The sequence below is a fragment of the Nasonia vitripennis genome, chromosome 4 (genome assembly GCF_009193385.2).
Source record: "Nasonia vitripennis strain AsymCx chromosome 4, Nvit_psr_1.1, whole genome shotgun sequence".
In the NCBI taxonomy this organism is placed as follows: domain Eukaryota; kingdom Metazoa; phylum Arthropoda; class Insecta; order Hymenoptera; family Pteromalidae; genus Nasonia; species Nasonia vitripennis.
In genome coordinates this window covers 18,018,718-18,039,747 of record NC_045760.1, presented here as the reverse complement: position 1 = coordinate 18,039,747, position 21,030 = coordinate 18,018,718, and the positions used below count along the sequence as shown (strand labels likewise).

Below are 21,030 nucleotides of genomic sequence, written 5' to 3'. Positions count from 1 at the left end.
AATGTTTTTGGGTACAAAAATATATTTAGTTTTATGAAATCAACTTTAGCTAATCTGTTTGCAAATTACTTATCAGGTTACTATTGTGAAATCCAGTATCAATTTACTACATGCCTAAGCTACAAAAACTCTCTTATTTTGCTGGAATCATCGACAATAGGATGATTATTATAAAAAGAAGTAACCGTAGATAAGTAAGAGGGAGAGGGAAGGGGGAGGGAGAAGCCAAGTTAAGATTATAAGTGGAAGTCACTAGAGTTGGTTAAGTCGACGTGTTTGCATTGCGGATTAAAGTTTTGAAAAATAAGTCTTGCTTATTAAGGTATTATTACAGTTATATCTTTTCACTTATAAATGTGCATATTGAATTTAAAAAAAAAGGTATACGTGGAAATTTAATAGAATTAAACTTAAGAATTGGATAAATTGCGAAAAAAAACGTATTATAGATAGTCAAAACAAAAAAGCTTTTAATTTTCTTTTTAAAAAATTTTAGTGTATTATACATTTGGCTATGCAATTGTTGTTAATATATTCAGTTTATCATCATGAATATTATTAATTGTTAATAATCTTGTTGTTAAATAGCTTTCATAAATGTTCCGACATGAATTACGTTACTCTAAGAGTTGATTACCTTTTTACATAATAGGAGCGACAAGTATACTTATATGGCAATTTAATATAGGATAATAACCGAATCTACAGAGTAACTGCGGATTATTGAGAATCAATCCAAAATGAACTACAAGTGGAAGTACTATAGCCATGGTAAGCAAAAAGGGATATGAATCATAATATATTAATATTACTTAGCGATTTATTACAATATGTTTGACAATTTAGAGTAGAAAGTTGATATTTTCGTAATAGTTAATTTCTCTAAAACAGTAGAATGTTCACATTATTGCTCAGAGTGACAAATATTCTTAAAATTTGAAAGGGAAAGAGAAAAATACAATGCGCACTTCCATATACTCATATAGCATGGGGATAAAACTTTAGATTGTTGTATCTTGAACAAAAGTTATCACTTGCTTAGCTTAACTTTCATCTTTCCAATTTTTCTTTCTTCATATACATACTTTATTACTATTTTATTTTCTGCAGATAAACTGTGTCCTAAAGAAGAAGGGCATATAACAGTGCCAATCCGATACGAATTTCCTGTCATAAGATGCTCTCAATACAACAATGATTATTGTGAGAAAATCATAGCCATCCTTAAAGTATTGGTCTTATCCGCACTTTTAACACTACTTGGCTGCACTTCTATAATAGTGTACACAAATTATCATTTTAAGTCCGCACTTTTAGAAGATAATAAAACCCTTCATGCTTATTGTGCAGAATTTAATAAAGCTGCAGTAAAGAGTAATGCATACTTGGATAGCAGTCAAACAGGAGATATTCTTAACGTACAGCCATACTATGATCATTACGATAAAAATAATTTTCAAAGGACTTCTGGTTACGGAATAAAAACACGTATTGTTCGAAAAGCTGAAAATAACAAAGAAAAGGAGTTTAAAAAATGGCTTGAAAGCTTGGACGCTAAGGATCTCTTTAGTAGTATCAATGCAAATCCTCGTTTCAAAGCTGATTTAAAGAGATTTGTTGATAAACCCGATGATGCAGGTGATGACGTTCAAAAATTATTTGCACAAGTCATGACAAAATACCGAAATATAGTAGAGACTTATCTGAAAGATCTGGTTATAAATACTTTTGACGCTGTTGATGCTCAAATGTTCAATTCAAGTACAAATTCCAAAAATAATAAACAAGACCTTGATAAAAATAGCAATAAAAAATAAAAAATATGGGTCAATCTATTTTCTAATGAAGCTTTATTAAGGGGGCACACCACCTTTGAAATTAAAATCAAAATTTTTCATTAAAAATATATAAATACTTATATAAATGAACCAAATTTGGTTTAAATTTCATAGAAAAAGTTTTATAAGCATATTACTGATTTTTTTATCAATTTTTGATTAATTTTAACATAACTATCATGTAACTTTTTTTCTATGAAATTTAAACCAAATCCCCTCATTCATACCATAACTAATGTACTTTTAAATAATATCCTAGAGTTTGAGCTCATTTGGGCCATTCGTTCCTTTGGAATCTTACGGTAAGTGAATAATGGACTCCCTACTATACGTAGTTATTATAGAGGTATATAGAAGGTCTAAAATCATCAAAATAAAGGTAATTATGTCTAAGAATAGTAATAAAAATGTGGTTCATTTATATAAGTATTTATACATTTTTTATGAAAAATTTTGATTTTAATTTCAAAGGTGATGTGCCCCCTTAAATAGAGAAACGTTTGAATAGATCTCTTTGTCCTGGAGAAAAGAACTTCATCACTGAACTTATAAATTTAGAAGTCTCCCTGGTAGAAAAACACCCATGTAAATGGATTTCAAGGCAAAAACTGGCTAAGTAAAATGTAAAAAAACTGGTCATTTTCAATTTCCTAAAAGTAGCGATATCTTGTGCATTTTTGATGGGTGAGAATTATATTTCATGAAAAAATCAATAAATCAATTAATTTTTCTGATGCACGATACAAAATTATTAATATTTAGGCGTAAACTGAATAATTTGAATAATTCAAACATATGGCTCAGTCGTTTAAGGCGCACGGCCGTACTTATTTGGCCTTATGCAGGGTGTGGGTACAAGTCCCCCCGGTCAGACAGAATTTTTTCTGATACAAAAAATTATTCTATACTTTCGTTTAAACTAAAAGCTCGAATCTAAGCCTGCTAGATACCATTTTCCAATTCTAACCTTAAACTGTGATAAGCCACGTGTAACCCAGCTGTGTTACTCGACCAACGATAATGGGCAGTTTGTACTTAAAAACAAGGCAAGCAGATTGAAAAAGCGTTACATTTTGCCCAAACAATGTCAAAAAACTGCCCAGTTCTTAGATTCCATACCAAGAACTGGCCATTAAGTGGGTTACCGATTCTACCAAGGCTATTCATATTCTAAAAGTTTATTTGATTTGGATTTTTTTAAAACTGTTGGCGATTAATAATAATAATATTTGTTGCAATTTAAAACATTTAAAATTATTTTACAGTTACATAATTTTTACAAATGGTCTTTTCGACTACAATTATAATTGTTATAATAAAACAAATATAACACAATTTTAATAAAGCATCCAAGTATATTTTATTTCAATTAACTAAGACCTTACTTAAATGTAGATTTAATAATAAATGACAAAGTTATAATAGTATACTAGTATGACATACCGTATAGTAGACCGTATAGTATAGTAAACCACTAGTATAGTATACTATGCATCAAGGTATAATGAAAGAAGGTATAATGCCTATGTGCTAACGGTGTGTAAAATGCCGCCCAGCAACGCATTTTTATCTATGAGTCCCAATATAATATTTTTTCCAACTCGGATATGAAATGGGCATTTTTATATGCTCAGACGTATAGCGTGGAATATGGTTAATTCTGAGTGTGTTTAAGAAAGTTTCAGTTCGAGAGGGGAGAAATTTTTTGTGGTTGCCGTGTCGAAAAATAGTCATGTCAGATCATTTCATAATTACAAAATATGCGAAAATACGTCCATATCTTATAAAAATTTAGGGTGCACTGAGGGCTATAATAGTATATCGTGTACCAAAAGCGTAAAGTGGGCTTTTATGGGCTGAATCTAACAAATACAAATACTGCAACCACGCGAAGTTTTTGTACCACGCCATATTTGTTGTATCTCCTTGTTCAAGCATTGTAGTAAAATATGATTAATTTTTTTTTGCCAATAACAAAAATATAATGAAAAAAAAAACAAAATCAACATGACTTAAGTAGTCCTTTTCTGCACCGTGTTTATCCCACTCGCTACGCTCGTGCGCTAACCTCACGGTGCCAAGTAGGACTGCTTATGGGACGGATAGGCGTGACAGAGTGCTTAGGTAAGCTATGCTATAATAGTATATTATACAGGGTGTTTCATTTTAATCCGACCACGACAAAAAAACCATGGAAAAACTAATTTTAACGAAAAATGACCTTAACAAAAGTTGAAGGGGGTAAAGGGGGCCATCGAATTACACAAACACCTATGACCTTGAACTCGATTTTCAAGGTCATTTGAGGGTAATTGTGATTTTTTTAAATAGGAACCTCTATTTTAGACCTTGGAATCGGATAGAGCGGAAAAAATTACGTCGCAAAGGATATTTTAAGTTTGCTTTGGTGACCTTGAAAAGGTCAATTCAAGGTCAAATAACAAAAAATCTGCTAAACAGCTGTTTGTCTGGTTTTATTTTACTGATGTCGAAAGATGACCTTGACAAAAGTTGAAGGGAGCAAAAGGGGCCATCTAATGACACCAACACCTTTGACCTTGAACTCGATTTCAAGGTCATTTGAAGATCATTGTATTTTTTTAACGGGAACCCCTATTTTTGACCTCGGAATACGGAGCAGCGGAAAAAATTACGTCGGAAATGACATTTCAAGGTTGCCTTAGTGACCTTGAGAAGGTCAATTCAAGGTCAAATAAGAAGTATCAGCCTAAGATTGTTTTCCTTTCAATTTTTTCGTAGAATTATCATTTTGTTATTGTAATAAACATTAAGAGAATAATTGACTTAAAATGTGATTATGCTTTGCTGACTTTAAAGCCATTTTGTAAGGTCAAAAGTGCAAAAATGCAATATCAAATGTTATGTGAAGTCCATATTTATATCCTAACTTTAGTGTTGCCCAGGAACAACGACGTGGACGTAATAGGATTGTGTTCCCTTTGGGGTGCTTGATTAGAGTGAGTCCCCTTGCCTCTCACTTTTATTATGTACAGATTTGAATGTAGGTGCCCAAAGACACCACCATTCTTTTGGATTCTATTCAGTTCTTAGGACGTTTTCGTAAGCGAATTTTTATCCTATCTTTAGCGTTACCCAGGAACGACGTGAACACAATTGGCTACTAATTTTCCTCATCGAATTTTGCCTGAATTTATTGTTGAAATAAATAATTTATTTTGTAAATATGATTTTTCATGTTGAATTTTCCCGCGACTCATTGTTGAAATAGACAATTTTTCTAATAAGAGATCTCTTTTCATATGATTTTATCCTCTACTCATTGTTACTTACACTTAGTATTCAATAGTTTACTAGTTATTGAATAGTTATTGATTAGCCAAACTAATCAAATATCATTTGTTTAACATTTTCTCTTTTCCATTCATTGACCTTTATTTTTTGTATTAAAATTTATTACTCATCGAAAGCTATCTAATTTGTTCAGTTTGGTAAAAACAAAATTTTTTATTGAACTTGTTATAAATTTTTAACAATGGCTGATTATCCAGCCGCTGAAAGGGTTGATATTTTATTGATTCTTGGTGAATCTAGACGTAATTATCGACAAGCTGCAGCCTTGTATCGAATTCGATATCCCGATAGAAGACATCCAAGTCATACAACCATTCGTGAGATTTACCATAGAGCTCAACAAGGGCAACTAGCACGGGTTAGAGAACGTCGTAATTACAACGAAGATGATCTTCGTGTAATGGTCGTTTTAGCAATGGTTCATTTGAATCCCCACGTTAGTACCCGTGAAATTCAAAGGCAAAGTGGTATACCTATGGCTACTGCTTGGAGAATACTGAGAAGTCAACGTTATCATCCATATCATATTACTTTGACTCAGGATCTCACACCTGCTGATATGAGGTTAAGGCTACAGTTTTGCCAACGGGCACGACAAATGATTGCTAATGATCGTCACTTTTTTCAATACGTAATGTTTTCTGATGAAGCAAAATTCAAAAGCAATGGAGAGCTTAACCGACACAACTGTCATTATTGGTCGAATGTTAATCCGCATTGGTACAGGCAGATAGATAACCAAACTTGAACCAACCTTGAACCAAACGAAAAGTGAGAGGCAAGGGGAATCACTCTAATCAAGCACCCCGAAAAGTGCGAGGCAAGGGGACTCACTCTAATCAAGCACCCCGAAAAGTGAGAGGCAAGGGGACTCACTCTAATCAAGCACCCCAAAGGGAACACAATCCTATTACGTCCACGTCGTTGTTCCTGGGTAACGCTAAAGTTAGGATATAAATATGGACTTCACATAACATTTGATATTGCATTTTTGCACTTTTGACCTTACAAAATGGCTTTAAAGTCAGCATAGCATAATCACATTTTAAGTCAATTATTCTCTTAATGTTTATTATAATAACAAAATGATAATTCTACGAAAAAATTGAAAGGAAAATCTTAGGCTGATACTTCTTATTTGACCTTGAATTGACCTTTTCAAGATCACCAAAGCAAACTTAAAATATCCTTTGCGACGTAATTTTTTCCGCTCTATCCGATTCCAAGGTCTAAAATAGAGGTTCCTATTTAAAAAAATCACAATTACCCTCAAATGACCTTGAAAATCGAGTTCAAGGTCATAGGTGTTTGTGTCATTCCATGGCCCCCTTTACCCCCTTCAACTTTTGTTAAGGTCATTTTTCGTTAAAATTAGTTTTTCCATGATTTTTTGTCGTGGTCGGATTAAAATGAAACACCCTGTATGCATTGGGTACAGAAAAACTGCATTTTCAAAACGAGAGTTTACAGCACGAGCTGTAACGTATTTAGGAAATGCAGTCTTGCACATGTTACATACGATATTTTATACCACAAGAGCCAAAAATTCACATTAAAGTTGTAATTTTGAGGTTAGAGTGGTACAAAATTATACGATACTCGTGACCTAAGTAACACTTCTGCATGGCGCAATTATTCTTGCTACGCTTGGACCCTGACTTCACGCTGTGCAAAAAAGTGCTACTTAGGTTACATGTATCGTATGTACTATTAGCAAAAGATTTATATTTGTCCGTTGGTCAAAAAAGAGTAACTTTAGTCTTGATAATTAGGTTAAGAAAAGCGAAAATCGTCCGTGTGTTACAAAAATGAATTAATTTTTTAGCTAGTGTAAAAGGTTAGAATTAAATAAATCTGACTGAGAAGTAATGAAATCACATCTTACATGTGATTTTACGATTGATATAAATATCCGTTTGCGTTTTACATCTATTCACACAATAATTTAAGAATCGTGAGATAATTGTCACTATCACTTTTTCACAAAGATTATTTTAACTTTAAATAAAATTTGATTGTATCTATTATAAGCAAAATACGAAACATTATGTCATTAAAAAAAAAAATTAATCAATAACAAGAAATCGAAATTGAAATAAGCCAGAATATTTCATAAAGTTTCATATTCAAGTATTCATTATTTTTTATATGCGCTAAGACTATGGCCACTGATATAAGCTTCAAGCGATAATGCTAATGATAACCATTGAGATTCATTCGTTTTACTTTGCGTCGCATACAAAATCTTAAATGTCTAATTAATTCAAACCAAAATACTTAAAAATAAGTCATTAAAAATAGTTTAATAAATTATATTACATGATTTATAACATAGTTGTTGATTATTTTCCATTATCATTTTAATTTTACAACGCTGCTAGATGTTTGCAGTTTGATTAAAAAAAACGTTTTGTTTTATAGTTACTTACACCTGTTGCTAAACAGTGTTGATTTCATAAAAATCGCATCTATTTATAATCTGTTTACAAACAAACTGAATGCTTAGAAACCCCGCCATGTAAGGCCCACAGATTTCACGCGCGGGTCAATATCGCGGGAAATCCAGCGGCAGTTATATATGACGAAGCGCAGTGCCAGCCGAAGCTTGTGTGAAATTCCCACAGCGATTTTCATAAAGACGAAGAGGGGTAGAAACAAATAAAGAGGCAATCTGAGGCCTGTATAGGTATATATAAGTAAAGGAGTCGTGAGCCGAGAGCAGAAACTGAATGAAAGCCACAAGAGACGGTCAACCTGCACGTGTCCTTAGAGTAACCACTGCGGCTTAAAGTTTCGGCACAAGCTTTCTTATGAAGACAACGGTGTAGTCAATATGCCTAAAAGTATAAGTAACAAATGAGTGGTTGCAGTTAGATATAAGGTAAGTGTAGCTTATAAAGTTACATTTTCAGTTATGATGTGTTACATATTAAGACCGATAAGAGTAAAGCTGTGCGTTACGCACTTCTTAAATATAGAATTGGAATATTCAATATTGTATACAGTATTATGAAATATGAGTGATTAAATTTTGATATCTTACTCTTAAATTCGGCAGCGTGCTACTCTTGATATACTATATCATTAAACAAAAATTATTTATTTTTAGGTGGAAGCAACCGGTAATATATCCGAAATTGATACTTTTGGATAATTGAATAGACTATAACAGAATTAAACGTATTGATTCAAAATGAAAGAAGAGTGGAGGAAGTACGATCCAACTGGTAAGTAAAAAAAGTATGCAACTATAATTTTGAACTTTATAGAAAAAACAAATTCGACACAAGATTAATAAAAAAAAATAGGTTCACTAAATAGACATATTCAAACGTTTACAAATTTTTAAACATAGACATATAAGTTGATTTTTTACGCAAGATCAATATATCTTATAAAATACGAAAATTATATTCAGTTTTTACTTTTTACAGGAAAGTTATTTCCCAAAGGAAATGGACAATCGTCAGTGCCAATACTGATAGAATTTCCTTGCGATTTATACGATCAATCACGTAATTCTTATTATAAAAAGTTGCGGTCGGTGATTAAAATATTGGGCCTGTTAACCCTCTTAATATTTATAAGTTGGATGTCAATAACTGTATATAATAACTATGCACCAAAATTAACATCCACAAATGATGCTACTTTAGATACGTTTTCAGAGTTATATGATTCATATACTACATATAATTCCTATACGGAGGACCAAAGTGTAAGATCAACGAATATGACCGTATTGCAGATGTCTAGTACAGAGGAAAAAAGTAACTAAGATTTCAAAGAATTAGCTAAGATCAAGGATAATGTATCCACTGATAAGCCCGGCGAAGTTGAAAATCAATTTATGAAAAAATTAGACGAAGTGTGGACAAAATTACTTAATGATACGAAAAATGAAAGCGAAAGAAATATGCCTGAAACGTTGACTAACGATGATATCACGTCTGAAAATGAGAATAAAAGCGAGTCTACAGACGTCCAAGAAAGCAATAAAGCATCTGTAGAAACCCCAGTAACAAATATTTCTACAGAGAGTCAATCAGAAGTTAACAATGATGACGAATTATCAGAAGAAAATTATTCAGAGTACGTTGATGAAGACAGCGATGAATCGGCCGCGGAAAAATGGAGGCCAACCATGCTGCAGGTGTCTAGTTCAGAAGAAGAAAGTATCAAAGATGTCAAAGAATCAGTTGAGATTAAGGATAATGTATCCGTTAAAAAGCGCGGCGAAGTTGAAAATCAATTTATGAAAAAATTAGAAGTGTGGACAAAATTACTTAATGATACGAAAAATGAAAGCGAAAGAAATATGCCTGAAACGTTGACTGACGATGACATCACCCAAGAAAGCACTAAATCATCTGTAGAAACTCCAGTTACAAATATTTCGACAGAGAATCAATCAGAGAATAAACTTGGAGACGGATTATCCGAAGAAAATCGTTCATAGTGCATTGATAAATACATTAGTGATGATTCAGATACATATAACCAAATGAATCCCATAAATCAGATCTTACGTATAATAATGGAACAGAAAATTAAATGATTCGAAAAATGGACAGAATTATAATTCGCATCAGATATAAAGCCTACATCAAAAGTCAAGTGCAGAGTAAAATACAAATCTAGTTTCAGAAGACTTATCACAAAATGTTAAATACGAAAAGCGAATTAATGAGGTGTTGACTGGATACAATCATTCAGTCATTAAGTTTAGACTTTCAATAATTAAGTTTAGCAATTAATGCGGAATCGTATCGAAAATCAGGAAGTAGATATCACTAAGAAAAAATAAAGTTAGAGTTACTTGATAGCACAAAGTGGTATTAATCAGAATAGTCTCTGGCTGACACAATCGGAGAGTCTACTAGCCAGAGCCGAAGTATACAATTAGACAACATAACTTCTAAATATACCTACGCTGCCTTACTTGTTAATAGCATTATGATCCTAGTTAAATGTATTTTATTTGATTATATTATCAATATTCTTAATAATTTTCTAGTTGACGAAAACTAGATATGCGATAGCATAAGTTCGAAAAGTCTTCTACTCTGGCCTATGGATTTTATTTGTTACTGGCTACCAGACCTACTCCAGCTAAGGCTACTGGACATGCTTACTTGAGAAACTCCGGTAATAGCTACCGGACTCTTCAGTAACCCTAACTTTATTTTTTCCTCAGTGATACGGAGGAAACTTAAAAACAAAAAACATGTTTGGAATACTGTGATATAAACTTTCAGCACGTAGTCAGAAATAAATGTTAATAATGTTATTGTAATTCGATCGATTTGATAAATTATAGAAGAAATCAACGGTTGACACAGAGAAGGGACTTAGCGCCGTGAATTAACTTCAGGTCTAAAGAAATCGAGTACAGAATCGCATAAAAGTTTTGTTTAAAAGTAAGATTAGGTTAGATATGGGTAAATTACTTACTTAGAAGATAAAAATACAATCAATAAAGATAAGTTTATAAGAACATTTGTTGCTAGAAACAAAGTGAGAAAATACAAACGTAGATAAATCGCCTAAAATATTGTTTAGAGGTAATATCAGGCACTATGTATAAAACAAAGCATGAGCTAAATAATGTATTCTCAGATATAAATAAACTATCATTGCATTACTTTTATTACTCATTTATAATGTAGGTGTCAAGATTATTATCAACACTTAATCAAAAATTTGAAAAGTTTTTTTTCGTTTGAATCAATCTATCAATAAGTTACAATAACTTTGACAATTTGTGTATGAATTTTGTTATTTTTAAAAAGTAAAGATGTACAGAGACTTGAAATAGTAATAATTACTTATATATATTTTAGATATAATTTTATCATAACTTATTTTTAATATTATTGCAAAAGTATCAAGTATTTTTTGCACCCACCCTGAATAATTTCATGAAACTAATTGTAAAATTTTTGATTGTATCCATTATAATCTCATAGATAGTTTTAAGTGTATTTTAACATAAGTTAGCGTTGTAAGCATTTTTTACTTTTTCAGTAATTAATTCTTTCTTATATAATTAATAAATTTGGTTTTTAGTTAATAAATAATTTCTTTTCAAAAAAGTTTGGTATGATACTTTTACTTCTGTTCATGTTACAATTGTTATTTTAAAAACAATATAATTGCTAACTGAAATAAAGCATGTATCAAATCTATTATCATCTAGCACCTCCTATTTGGCTGTATGAAATATGAGAAACAACAATAAGATTTGAAGTTACTCAATTTATTTAATCCAATTTCAATAGGACCGTATCCATTAAAATATTTTCAAAATACTTTAAATTAGTAAAGATTATAAACCTTTTTCTAATTTAACATATAGTATGATATAAATTTTTTATGCATTTTGAGAAGTTAAACCTTGTAAAATATTAATTTTTTTTTGTATATAAATATTGTAAAAGAATGGATAAAAATCTGTGTTATTTGTATCAATTCATGTAAATTCAATGATCTTGTCGGTGCAACTTGAAGTAAATAAATACAAAAAAACTATAATTATTTGTTCCGATTCAGTTTACATATGCAACGTGAAACTAGAAGGCTACTCTTTTTTAATGCATGAAAATTATGGATTCCAAAGCTTTTTGTCGAAAAATATAGGGTTTCGTTATTTTGCATAAAATGACTTGTCATCATTTATGGTTCAAGAAATCGAAATTTCCGCAATTCCTACGCAAAGTACAACTATTTTCGAGTATTTCTAGCAAAAAATTGTTGCGATTCGTTGAGAATTTCACTGTCTTCAGTGTTTTGTCTGAAAATATGGGCCTATTTGAAAAAGTGCGATTTGCGTGTTTTTGCCAAAAAATTTTTACAATTTGTTAAGAGTTCTCTTGCAACAAGAGTTTTGTCCATAAATATACCAAAATTGCCTACTGTGCGATAGTGGGACATTTTTTACTTGGACTTTTTTACTTATATATATATATATATATATATATATATATATATATATATATAAGATTGTATGTTCATTTTATACGTCATTTTGATATATTTTCTTCGAGTGATATTTGTTTGCATATGTAATGATGTACTGCTATTTTATAACTGCATTCATATTTATATTTTCAATGTTTTAATTTGTTTTGAGAATTTGTTTCTTATTTTATTTTAATTCAAATTGCTATATAAATAAATAATATCTAAAAATTTTAGATTAGCGAGTTTTATATTGTTTCTGCTACCAAAAACTAGCACTTATGCTGTGCAGATTAGTACATTCCGCACTCCTGACACAACAAATAAAGTAGACTTTTCTCATTTTTTTTATGTTCAGTTTTCGAGTTTCAATGTTTAAAAAAATAATATTCGGTAAGATCTGTGTACTGCGAAAATTTCAACCTGATAGATATGTTTTCTAACCAGTAATAATTTGACAATAATTATGAACTACCCCAAAATAAATGTATAGTGTGACAAATAACATAAAATATTTGATTTATAGCTGAAATCCTTTTAATCTGCTATTAGTAAGTGTTTTGCACACTCTCATATAATAATTTTTTTTTGTGACGAAGAGGGGATCAATCTAAAAATGGAAGGTAAAGGAAAGAATCTAAAGGATGAAAAGAGACAAGTTAGTGCAGAAAATGACTGAGGGCCTGTCAAGAAGGTTGCCATAAGCTATATTTTCACTATTGCAGAGTATTGAACATTTTACTTCGGTACTTAATTGACATCTTTCTAAGTTTATGAAGTACTTTTGTCAGTAATAAGAGTAATGCGATGATAATTTGTTTATAGCTGACAACGCATTATTTAGCCCATGCTTTAATGTTTGATCAATTTAAAGTTAAAGAGTTTTGTTTGTATTTTGGTACGAATAATGTCTTTTAAAAAACAAAATTTACGAACTGTTGTATTTCATAATATACATTACTTAAATAATTACTTTAAAACGTTTCCTTACGAGTTTCATTATCTTAAGAAAACTAATTATTTTGTCAGTGTCAAATATACGTGTTATTTTTTATTTTATCATTGTGATATAACTAAACGTCAGGTTCACAAAGAGCGCTCGACTGGTGGCAACGACGTGCTGATGCAATATGAAGAAACAGTGGAAATTTGATCAATATGGTGAGTAAAACAGTATTCAAAATTAATTTTTCATTGAAAGAATAAATTCATTTCTTTCGATGTAGTTATAAGTTAATACAAAAAAAGAAGCACAAAAACATAAATAGAAAAAAAAATTTGATTGATTGCGAATAAAGTAGAAAGTTCTTAAGGTTTAGCATTATTAGTCTTTTCCAGACTTACTTAGGTAAAAGCTAATTATTTAAAAATATTTTTAAGTTTATTTACGAATTAGATTTTCAATATTCAAAATCAAAATTATATGATCGAACATTTCATTTCAGTAATCTTTATTATTTCCACAGCTAAAGTTCAGGTTGATTTTCCATTTGTAGCATACATTCAATCAAATAATGACTACGAAAATAAGATAATAATAATACTCAGAATATCAATTCTTATAGCTTGCTTAACACTGTTGAGTTGGTTGTCTACAAGGTTATACAATGATTATAACCCATTTCCATCGTTTCCATTTCAAGATCAAACACGAGTTCCAAAAATCATCATAGATGAAGACATAACAAAACATCATGACTGGATGCCGATAGTTAACGGAAATTCATTTACTATATAGCCCGGAAATAAGAACAAACGATCTGAATTCGTTGCAAATAGCTACGAAATAACCAAATCTATCAGTCTAGATGAGCAACCAACTAAATCTAATAAAATCAAAGACCAGCTGAATTTTGTCCAAAGAATAACAACACGTGTGAGTCTGCCAAAAGTGCACAAGCAAGAATTATTGCTTATTGCAGGAACTGTTGTACTAATGAACTCGCTATATATTTTAGGAAAGTATGGTCTTGATTTAACTCGTGATCTGTGGAGATGCAAACTCTTAGAAAATGAAACGGAGGAATCACGCATTACTATACTTGAATTTATAGAGGTATCTAAACCACGTCTTTCACATTTGGTAAAAGACATAAATTGTACAGAAGTAAGCGACATCAAGACTAATACATCGGATGATGCAACAAATTTCTTCGCGCATTTTTCAGTTATTGTGGATTCAGAGGCTAATTTATTATTGGCTAAACATGTAGAACCCCGGGTAGGAGGTTTTTTCAAATTACTTTTTTGGTACTTTGATAATCGTAATAGTCAATATTACAAAAACAATGAAAATGATGTTAGGGTTCTTACAGCAAAAATACTGTTCTATACCGATATAATAAACTACCGTATAATTTTTGATCAATTGCGAACGATTATTAAACAGGATAAGGAGTTCCAAAATGATTATGAAAAACTATTAAATGATACGCTAGAAAATTTGATACCAGTCTTCGTCGCGATCTTGGTGTGAGCAGACGTGTTTACAAATCGCTCCGCGCACGAGTAAATACAACACGCGCCGATACCGAAACAGGGCCCTGCCCTATATAAATCCGCTACAAGCGGAAAATCACTAAAAACCACCATGGCTTCGGTACCTTCAAGCCAAACCAACATCAAAGAAATCCCAACATTTACAGTCCCAAGTGCAACAAATTCAAGCTATGCAGCTATAACAGAAAAAGTAGTATTCCCAAAAAGAGAACAAGGAATTGTCCTGGATTGTGTAGACGGTCTAAACCTAACACATTATACTTGTGCGATAGGTGATATAGTGAAACCACAGAATGTGCTCTTTGCGTCAAGAATCTCAAACAATCGTGTGTGCTTGTACCTGTCCAACAAAAATCTAGTTGATAACATAACAGATAATCACGAATACGTTCTCATTGGAACATTTTGGAACAACTAAACGTCAAAAGGTCATCACCTGTCTCGCTGCTTAAAGCAGCTATAAACAGAGAGGGATATAGCCATGTGTCCAGTTTCCGCAGGCAAGTGTACATCAAGCCAAACGAAATTGCGAAAATACCAGAAATGTTCAAAATTGCTTCCGACGAAATCAACCACTATATTTACGCTAGTACCGACACGCTGAAATGTTTCAACTGTAACCTTGAAGGCCATTTAGCCAAAAACTGCACAGACGTACGAAGCACAGACACACTCACACATTCCCAGTCGGCAAGTAAACAAAACGGTGAACCGGAGAGCTATAGTGATACTAAAATAGCCGATACTCATTCAAAACTCTACTGATTCGAAAAAAACTGATGATCTAGAGGAATTCCAGGAAGCCAACACAAGTAAACGAAAAAACAAAAATCGTAAAACTGAAGAAAATAAAGTTAAGATCACTGAGGAAAGCAATGATCGCAACACTGAAGAAGACGTGCTAGACAAGAAATTAATCTTGATAAAAGACTATCTGAATAACGCCAAGACCCTATTAAACTACATACAGTTTAAGAGTATGCTGGAAAATACCTACAGAAGCAGACAACCTGCTGACATTATTGCTCAATACACTAGCGATACAGCAGCGTTTATTAAATTCATAAATGAAGATGTATACCCGAACGTGAGAGATAGCGGCATACGGAGTCGGTGCACCCGACTAGTAAACGCCTTAACCAAAACTAAAGAAAAACTCACGCCCCAAGGAACACCAGCCAACTCGGACGTAGAATAAAAATCTAATAATAAACTAAAATGGCCAAGTTATTGCAATGGAACATAAACGGCTTGAAAACACAATATGAACAACTACAAGCAATAATTGCTAGAGAAAACCTTGATATAATTTGCCTCCAAGAAACAAACTTAAAAGAAAACCAAACAATCAAAATAAAAAACTTCACATGATATAACTACATCCGTACCGACTGTATCGTGGCGAGCGGAGGTGCTAGTATTATAGTAAAAAACAATCTATACAGCCAAGAACTAAAACTAAATACTAAAATTGAAGCAGTGGCAGTTAAAATCTTAATCAAAAATAAAAATATAACCGTGTGCAACGTCTACCTAAGCAACAAGTACGACTTAATCGAAAACGAACTACTGCAACTAATATCTCAACTCCCCACTCCAGTCACCTTACTCGGAGATTTCAACAGCCATAGTACTTGGTGGGGATCACACAAAAATGACAAAAGAGGTCAAATCATAGAATCGATAATAATAAACAACAGCTTAATCCTACTAAATGGCTCCGACCACACCCACCTCAACGTATCTTCAGGTACAACCAGCACAATTGATCTGACTATCTGCAGCAGTGAAATTGCAACACTCTTAGACTGAAAAACGCTCGACTACCTATATGGCAGCGATCATTACCCTATTGTAGTTTCAATAGACCAGTCAGAAACACAAACAAATACACACCTAGTCAGGTAGAAATTCTATAAGGCCAACTGGAGCAAATACCAAGAAGTAGTCGAATACAAAATCAACCAGTTGAATGACTATATTACCGAAAGTGTTGCAAACGACAAAATAAACATAGATTGCATAATACATAAATTCAACGAACTAATCACTGAAGCTGCCAATGAGAGTATTCCAAAAACCAACGGAAAAAACAGAAACATAATACTATTTGGTGGAACGCAGAATGCGAAACAGCAATAAAAAATGCAAAACAAGCCCTGAATCAATTCAAGAAGAAAAATACGGACGTAAATAAAATAGAGTATAAAAGACTAAAAGCAATAGCCAAATTCACTATCAAAAACAGTAAAATAAACTCGTGGCTAAAATACCTTGGATCAGTAACCCATCAGACTCCCAGAAAAGAAGTATGGGAAAAAATAAAAGCAATCAGAGGAAAACCCCCGAGCAACATTCCAGCTCTAATAGTAAATAACCAAATTATAAACGAACAAAGTGAAATAGCAAACACACTGGCAAAAACATTTGCAGAAAACTCAAGTGACAACAACCTTTCAGAAGAATTCCTACAATTCAAAAACACAAGTCCAGATCTCGCCGATCCACCAGATCACTTCACAGATAACCCAATAAATGCCAGAATAACCATAAACGAGCTCAAAGCAGTACTGAAATCAAGCAAGAATACCAGCGCGGGACCAGACTCAATTCCAAACGTTCTTATACAACAACTCCCAGACTCAGCGCTTCACTGTCTATTAGAAATATTTAATATAATCTGGAATCACAAAGTGTTCCCAAATTTATGGAAGGAAGCAACCGTAATACCGATCTTAAAACCAGAAAAAAATAAACACGATAAAAATAGCTATAGACCGATTGCCTTAACCTGTTGCATGTGCAAGATACTAGAGAAAATCCTAAACAACAGACTCAGATGGTTCCTTGAATCAAACAACATTATTATAAAAGCACAAAGCGGTTTCCGAAATAACTGTAGTACAACAGACTGCCTCGTCACCCTGGAATCCCATATATGCGACGCCTTCGCCGAGAAACAACACATGCTAACAGTCTGCCTAGATATGGAGAAGGCGTATGATTTAGAGACGTTGAATCCTACAAATACTACAAGAATTGGAAATTACCGGGAATTGCTACCACTTTATAAAAAACTTTCTAAGTTACCGACTGATAAAAGTCATAGTAAATGGCACATATTCTGACTCCGTTTGCATAGCAAACGGTGTCCCACAAGGATCAGTCATTAGCGTAACACTATTTCTATTGGCCATAAATGACATTTCCAAACACATTGCTTCTCCAGTTTTGACTACAATCTTTGCAGACGATGTAACATTATTCGTAAAAGGCAAAAATATAAAAACCAGCAAAAATATTATGCAAATCACGTTAAACAAGCTATCACAATACGCCGAAGTAACAGGATTTAAATTCTCCACGAATAAAACACAAGCAATTATTTTTGACAAAAATAGGAACGAACCACACGAACTAAAATTACACATCAATGAAAAGATTATCAAAACTGTGAACGAAGTAAAAATACTCGGCCTAATATTCGACAAAACATTCTGAAAGTTTTGTCTGCCAAAAATTGGGGAACAGACATGAAAGTACTAATAAACACATAGAAATCATTATTGCAATCAAAAATAGACTATGGCTGTGTAGCGTACGACTCAGCCAAACAGAGTGTTAGTAAAAAACTAGACGTGATTCTAAATTCAAGCATGAGAATCGCGTTAGGAGCATACAGGACAAGTCCTACAACCAGCTTACTAAGCGAATGCAAGATGTTACCACTACAACTAAGAAGAAAACAGCTCATCTCTAACTATGCCATTAAATTACTGCACTCGCCGAACAACCAAGCCTATATACTTTTAAACAACGAAAGCTCAAGAAACAAGATATTTAAATCAAATCCAATATTACCTTTCTATCAACGGGCCTCAACATACTTGAAATCCTATAATCTACCAACATCCAAATTTTATCCAACCACACAAAATAAATTATGTCCTTGGACTAGTACTGAAGACGCAACCACCAAAATAGGAAAAGTCGAAGGAGACCACAAGAAATTCGTCCAAGATCACGCAGAATACCTCCACATATATACGTCAACATCTACCAATATACAAGCTATTGGAGCCGTTGCCTCGTTTCCTAATGGCGTACTATTAAAAATTAAAAATTGGTATGGTACACAATCAGCTCTTCTTACACTAATACTTCAAACAATTGAGCGCATTGACACTAATATCAAAACAAGAATTCATGTACAATCACTACAGCTTATAAACGATCTAATAAACAAGATAGTAAAATAGCTATCTATTTCTCGACCCCTCCATATAACATATACAACCAAACTCAAAACTTAGCCAACCTAGCCAGTGAACTAGAGCACCACCAAAATGCACATAAAATCAGCCGAGAATATGGAAAGAGAGTAATCCAAAGGAAAATAAACCGAGAATGGAACAAGCAATGGCAATACGATGCCAAGAATACTCAACTAAAACAAATAAAACCTTCACAAAAAGCCCACTATTAATACTAACACAAAGACAACAGATAATAATATCCAGAATCAGAATAGGACACACAGTGCTAACTCACGAATATCTATTCAAACAAGAGAACCCACCTGAATGTGACACCTGCAATACCCCTGTAAAGATCGACCATATCTTAATGATCTGCCCAAAATACGATACCGAACGTTTAAAACACAAAATCAAACCAAGCCTAAGCAAACTACTGAACAGTACTGAAGGATGTGCCAACGTTGTACAATTTGTTGTACAAGACTTAAATCTCAAAATATGAATCATTATTATTTCCACTAATTAAATGTACAAATATAAAATTTTTTTTTCTTTTTCCTTTTTTAGTCTCTGTAAACAATCAAAATCTATTATATCTACAAATTCGTTGTAAAAAGTGTATGTAAAGGTGTCGCTAATACCCTCTGGGGGATGCGACTTTAAATAAATAAATAAAAAAAAAAAATTTGATACCTTATACACAATTTCAAATTATCTTTACAAACAGAATAAATATAAAAGCAGCTGCAGATATATTATATGCCTACGACATAATTAATGCAGAAACTTTGACACATGTTTTACCAGTTGTCAATACAATTGATAGAGATAGCTACATCTTAAATTTCGGTGTGTAAATGAACAAGAATACTTATACAATAACTAAACATAACAGAGCCCGAGGAAATAACACAGACAATGTAGACTAAAAATTAATATTAAATTATCTTTCGTAACTAGCGGAATTCGTTGTATAATAACGGCAGAATAATCAAACAAATTTATTTGTAATGTCGCAAAATTTCACGTTTCTGAACATTAGTGAATACACATAGATTTAGACAATAAGTAAAAATTAAATAAATAGGTTTAAAAAAATGATGTATGAACAATGTGAAAAAGCTTTTTGTATAAGAATATGTTAAAATTGAAAAGACAAGTAAAGGCGGATAAAATGATACCTATAAGAATCATTTCTGTTAAGTAATTGTTAAAATCTGTAACGAAGTGATTAAGATTAAAAAAAAAACATTTACATTCTTTATAAACTGTATATATAGAGAATACTAAGTATAATATTAGATAGTGTATCTAATTTTAGTAGTTATTCATTTATTGTACAACTAAAACAATATATTCCTCTCACATACGTGATAGAAAATTGTGATAATAAAAGTAAATAAAATGGACTTATTCTGTGATAACTTTTGTAATATTTTTTGTAAACATAATCAAAATTGAAACAGTACCTTGTAATAATACAACTATGCTAAGTAGACCTAAAACATAACTACTCCACGTATATATAGGATTGAAGAATTATTGTATAAACTATATACATAACAAATATTATAGAAGTAGCGTATAAGTTTTAATTTCTTACCTACATGAAAGAGTTGTTGTCACAAATGAATGTATATTTTTTATAATGATATTAAAAAGTATGATTTTTTCTAAATGCTATGCATATACAATAAATAGAACTTTGCACACAGTATGTCAAAATATAATATAAAATACATACAAGTTTATCTTGAACAAAACAAATTTATTACTATATGTTTGCAATAAATCTCTAAAACTAAGTTGCAGAAAAAAAAATTGTACCTGTCATAATATACATTACTACCCATATACCCATATCGTACTTTATTTACAAACAAATAAAACCTTGAGAGTCGATCGTTGCACTATCAAAACTAAGTAAAAATCATACGTAGGTCAATGTCATGGGAAACCCAGCGGCGGTCACGGATGACGTCACGCCGCGTAAAGTGGAACACGCGCGAAATTCCCGGTGCGCTCCTTAAAACAGGAGAAACTAAAGAGGAGGGACAGGTAACTTGAAATGGTATATATATATATATATATATATATATATATATATATATATATATATATATATATATATATATATATAT

At 32.0% G+C, this 21,030-nt stretch overlaps 2 protein-coding genes across 4 annotated transcripts; both read left to right on the top strand.

Moving 5' to 3' along the window:
• Positions 1 to 219: 219 nt before the first annotated feature.
• LOC116417169 lies at positions 220 to 3,183 on the top strand. Of its 3 annotated transcripts, none has more exons than XM_031928841.2 (3): positions 220 to 322; positions 689 to 771; positions 1,111 to 3,183. In XM_031928841.2, exons 2-3 carry the CDS (start codon positions 741 to 743, stop codon positions 1,815 to 1,817), a joined length of 738 nt encoding a protein of 245 aa, XP_031784701.1. In that variant the 5' UTR covers positions 220 to 322; positions 689 to 740; the 3' UTR covers positions 1,818 to 3,183. The 3 variants fall into 3 exon arrangements, with proteins under 3 accessions (XP_031784701.1, XP_031784698.1, XP_031784699.1); XM_031928838.2 differs by having other exon boundaries at positions 221 to 322; positions 653 to 771; XM_031928839.2 differs by having other exon boundaries at positions 229 to 322; positions 589 to 771.
• Positions 3,184 to 7,854: 4,671 nt separating this feature from the next.
• On the top strand, positions 7,855 to 10,828 carry LOC100678414. The gene is made up of 3 exons (XM_016985487.2): positions 7,855 to 8,052; positions 8,281 to 8,398; positions 8,606 to 10,828. Exon 3 carries the CDS (start codon positions 9,022 to 9,024, stop codon positions 9,628 to 9,630), a length of 609 nt encoding a protein of 202 aa, XP_016840976.1. The 5' UTR covers positions 7,855 to 8,052; positions 8,281 to 8,398; positions 8,606 to 9,021; the 3' UTR covers positions 9,631 to 10,828.
• Positions 10,829 to 21,030: the final 10,202 nt, after the last annotated feature.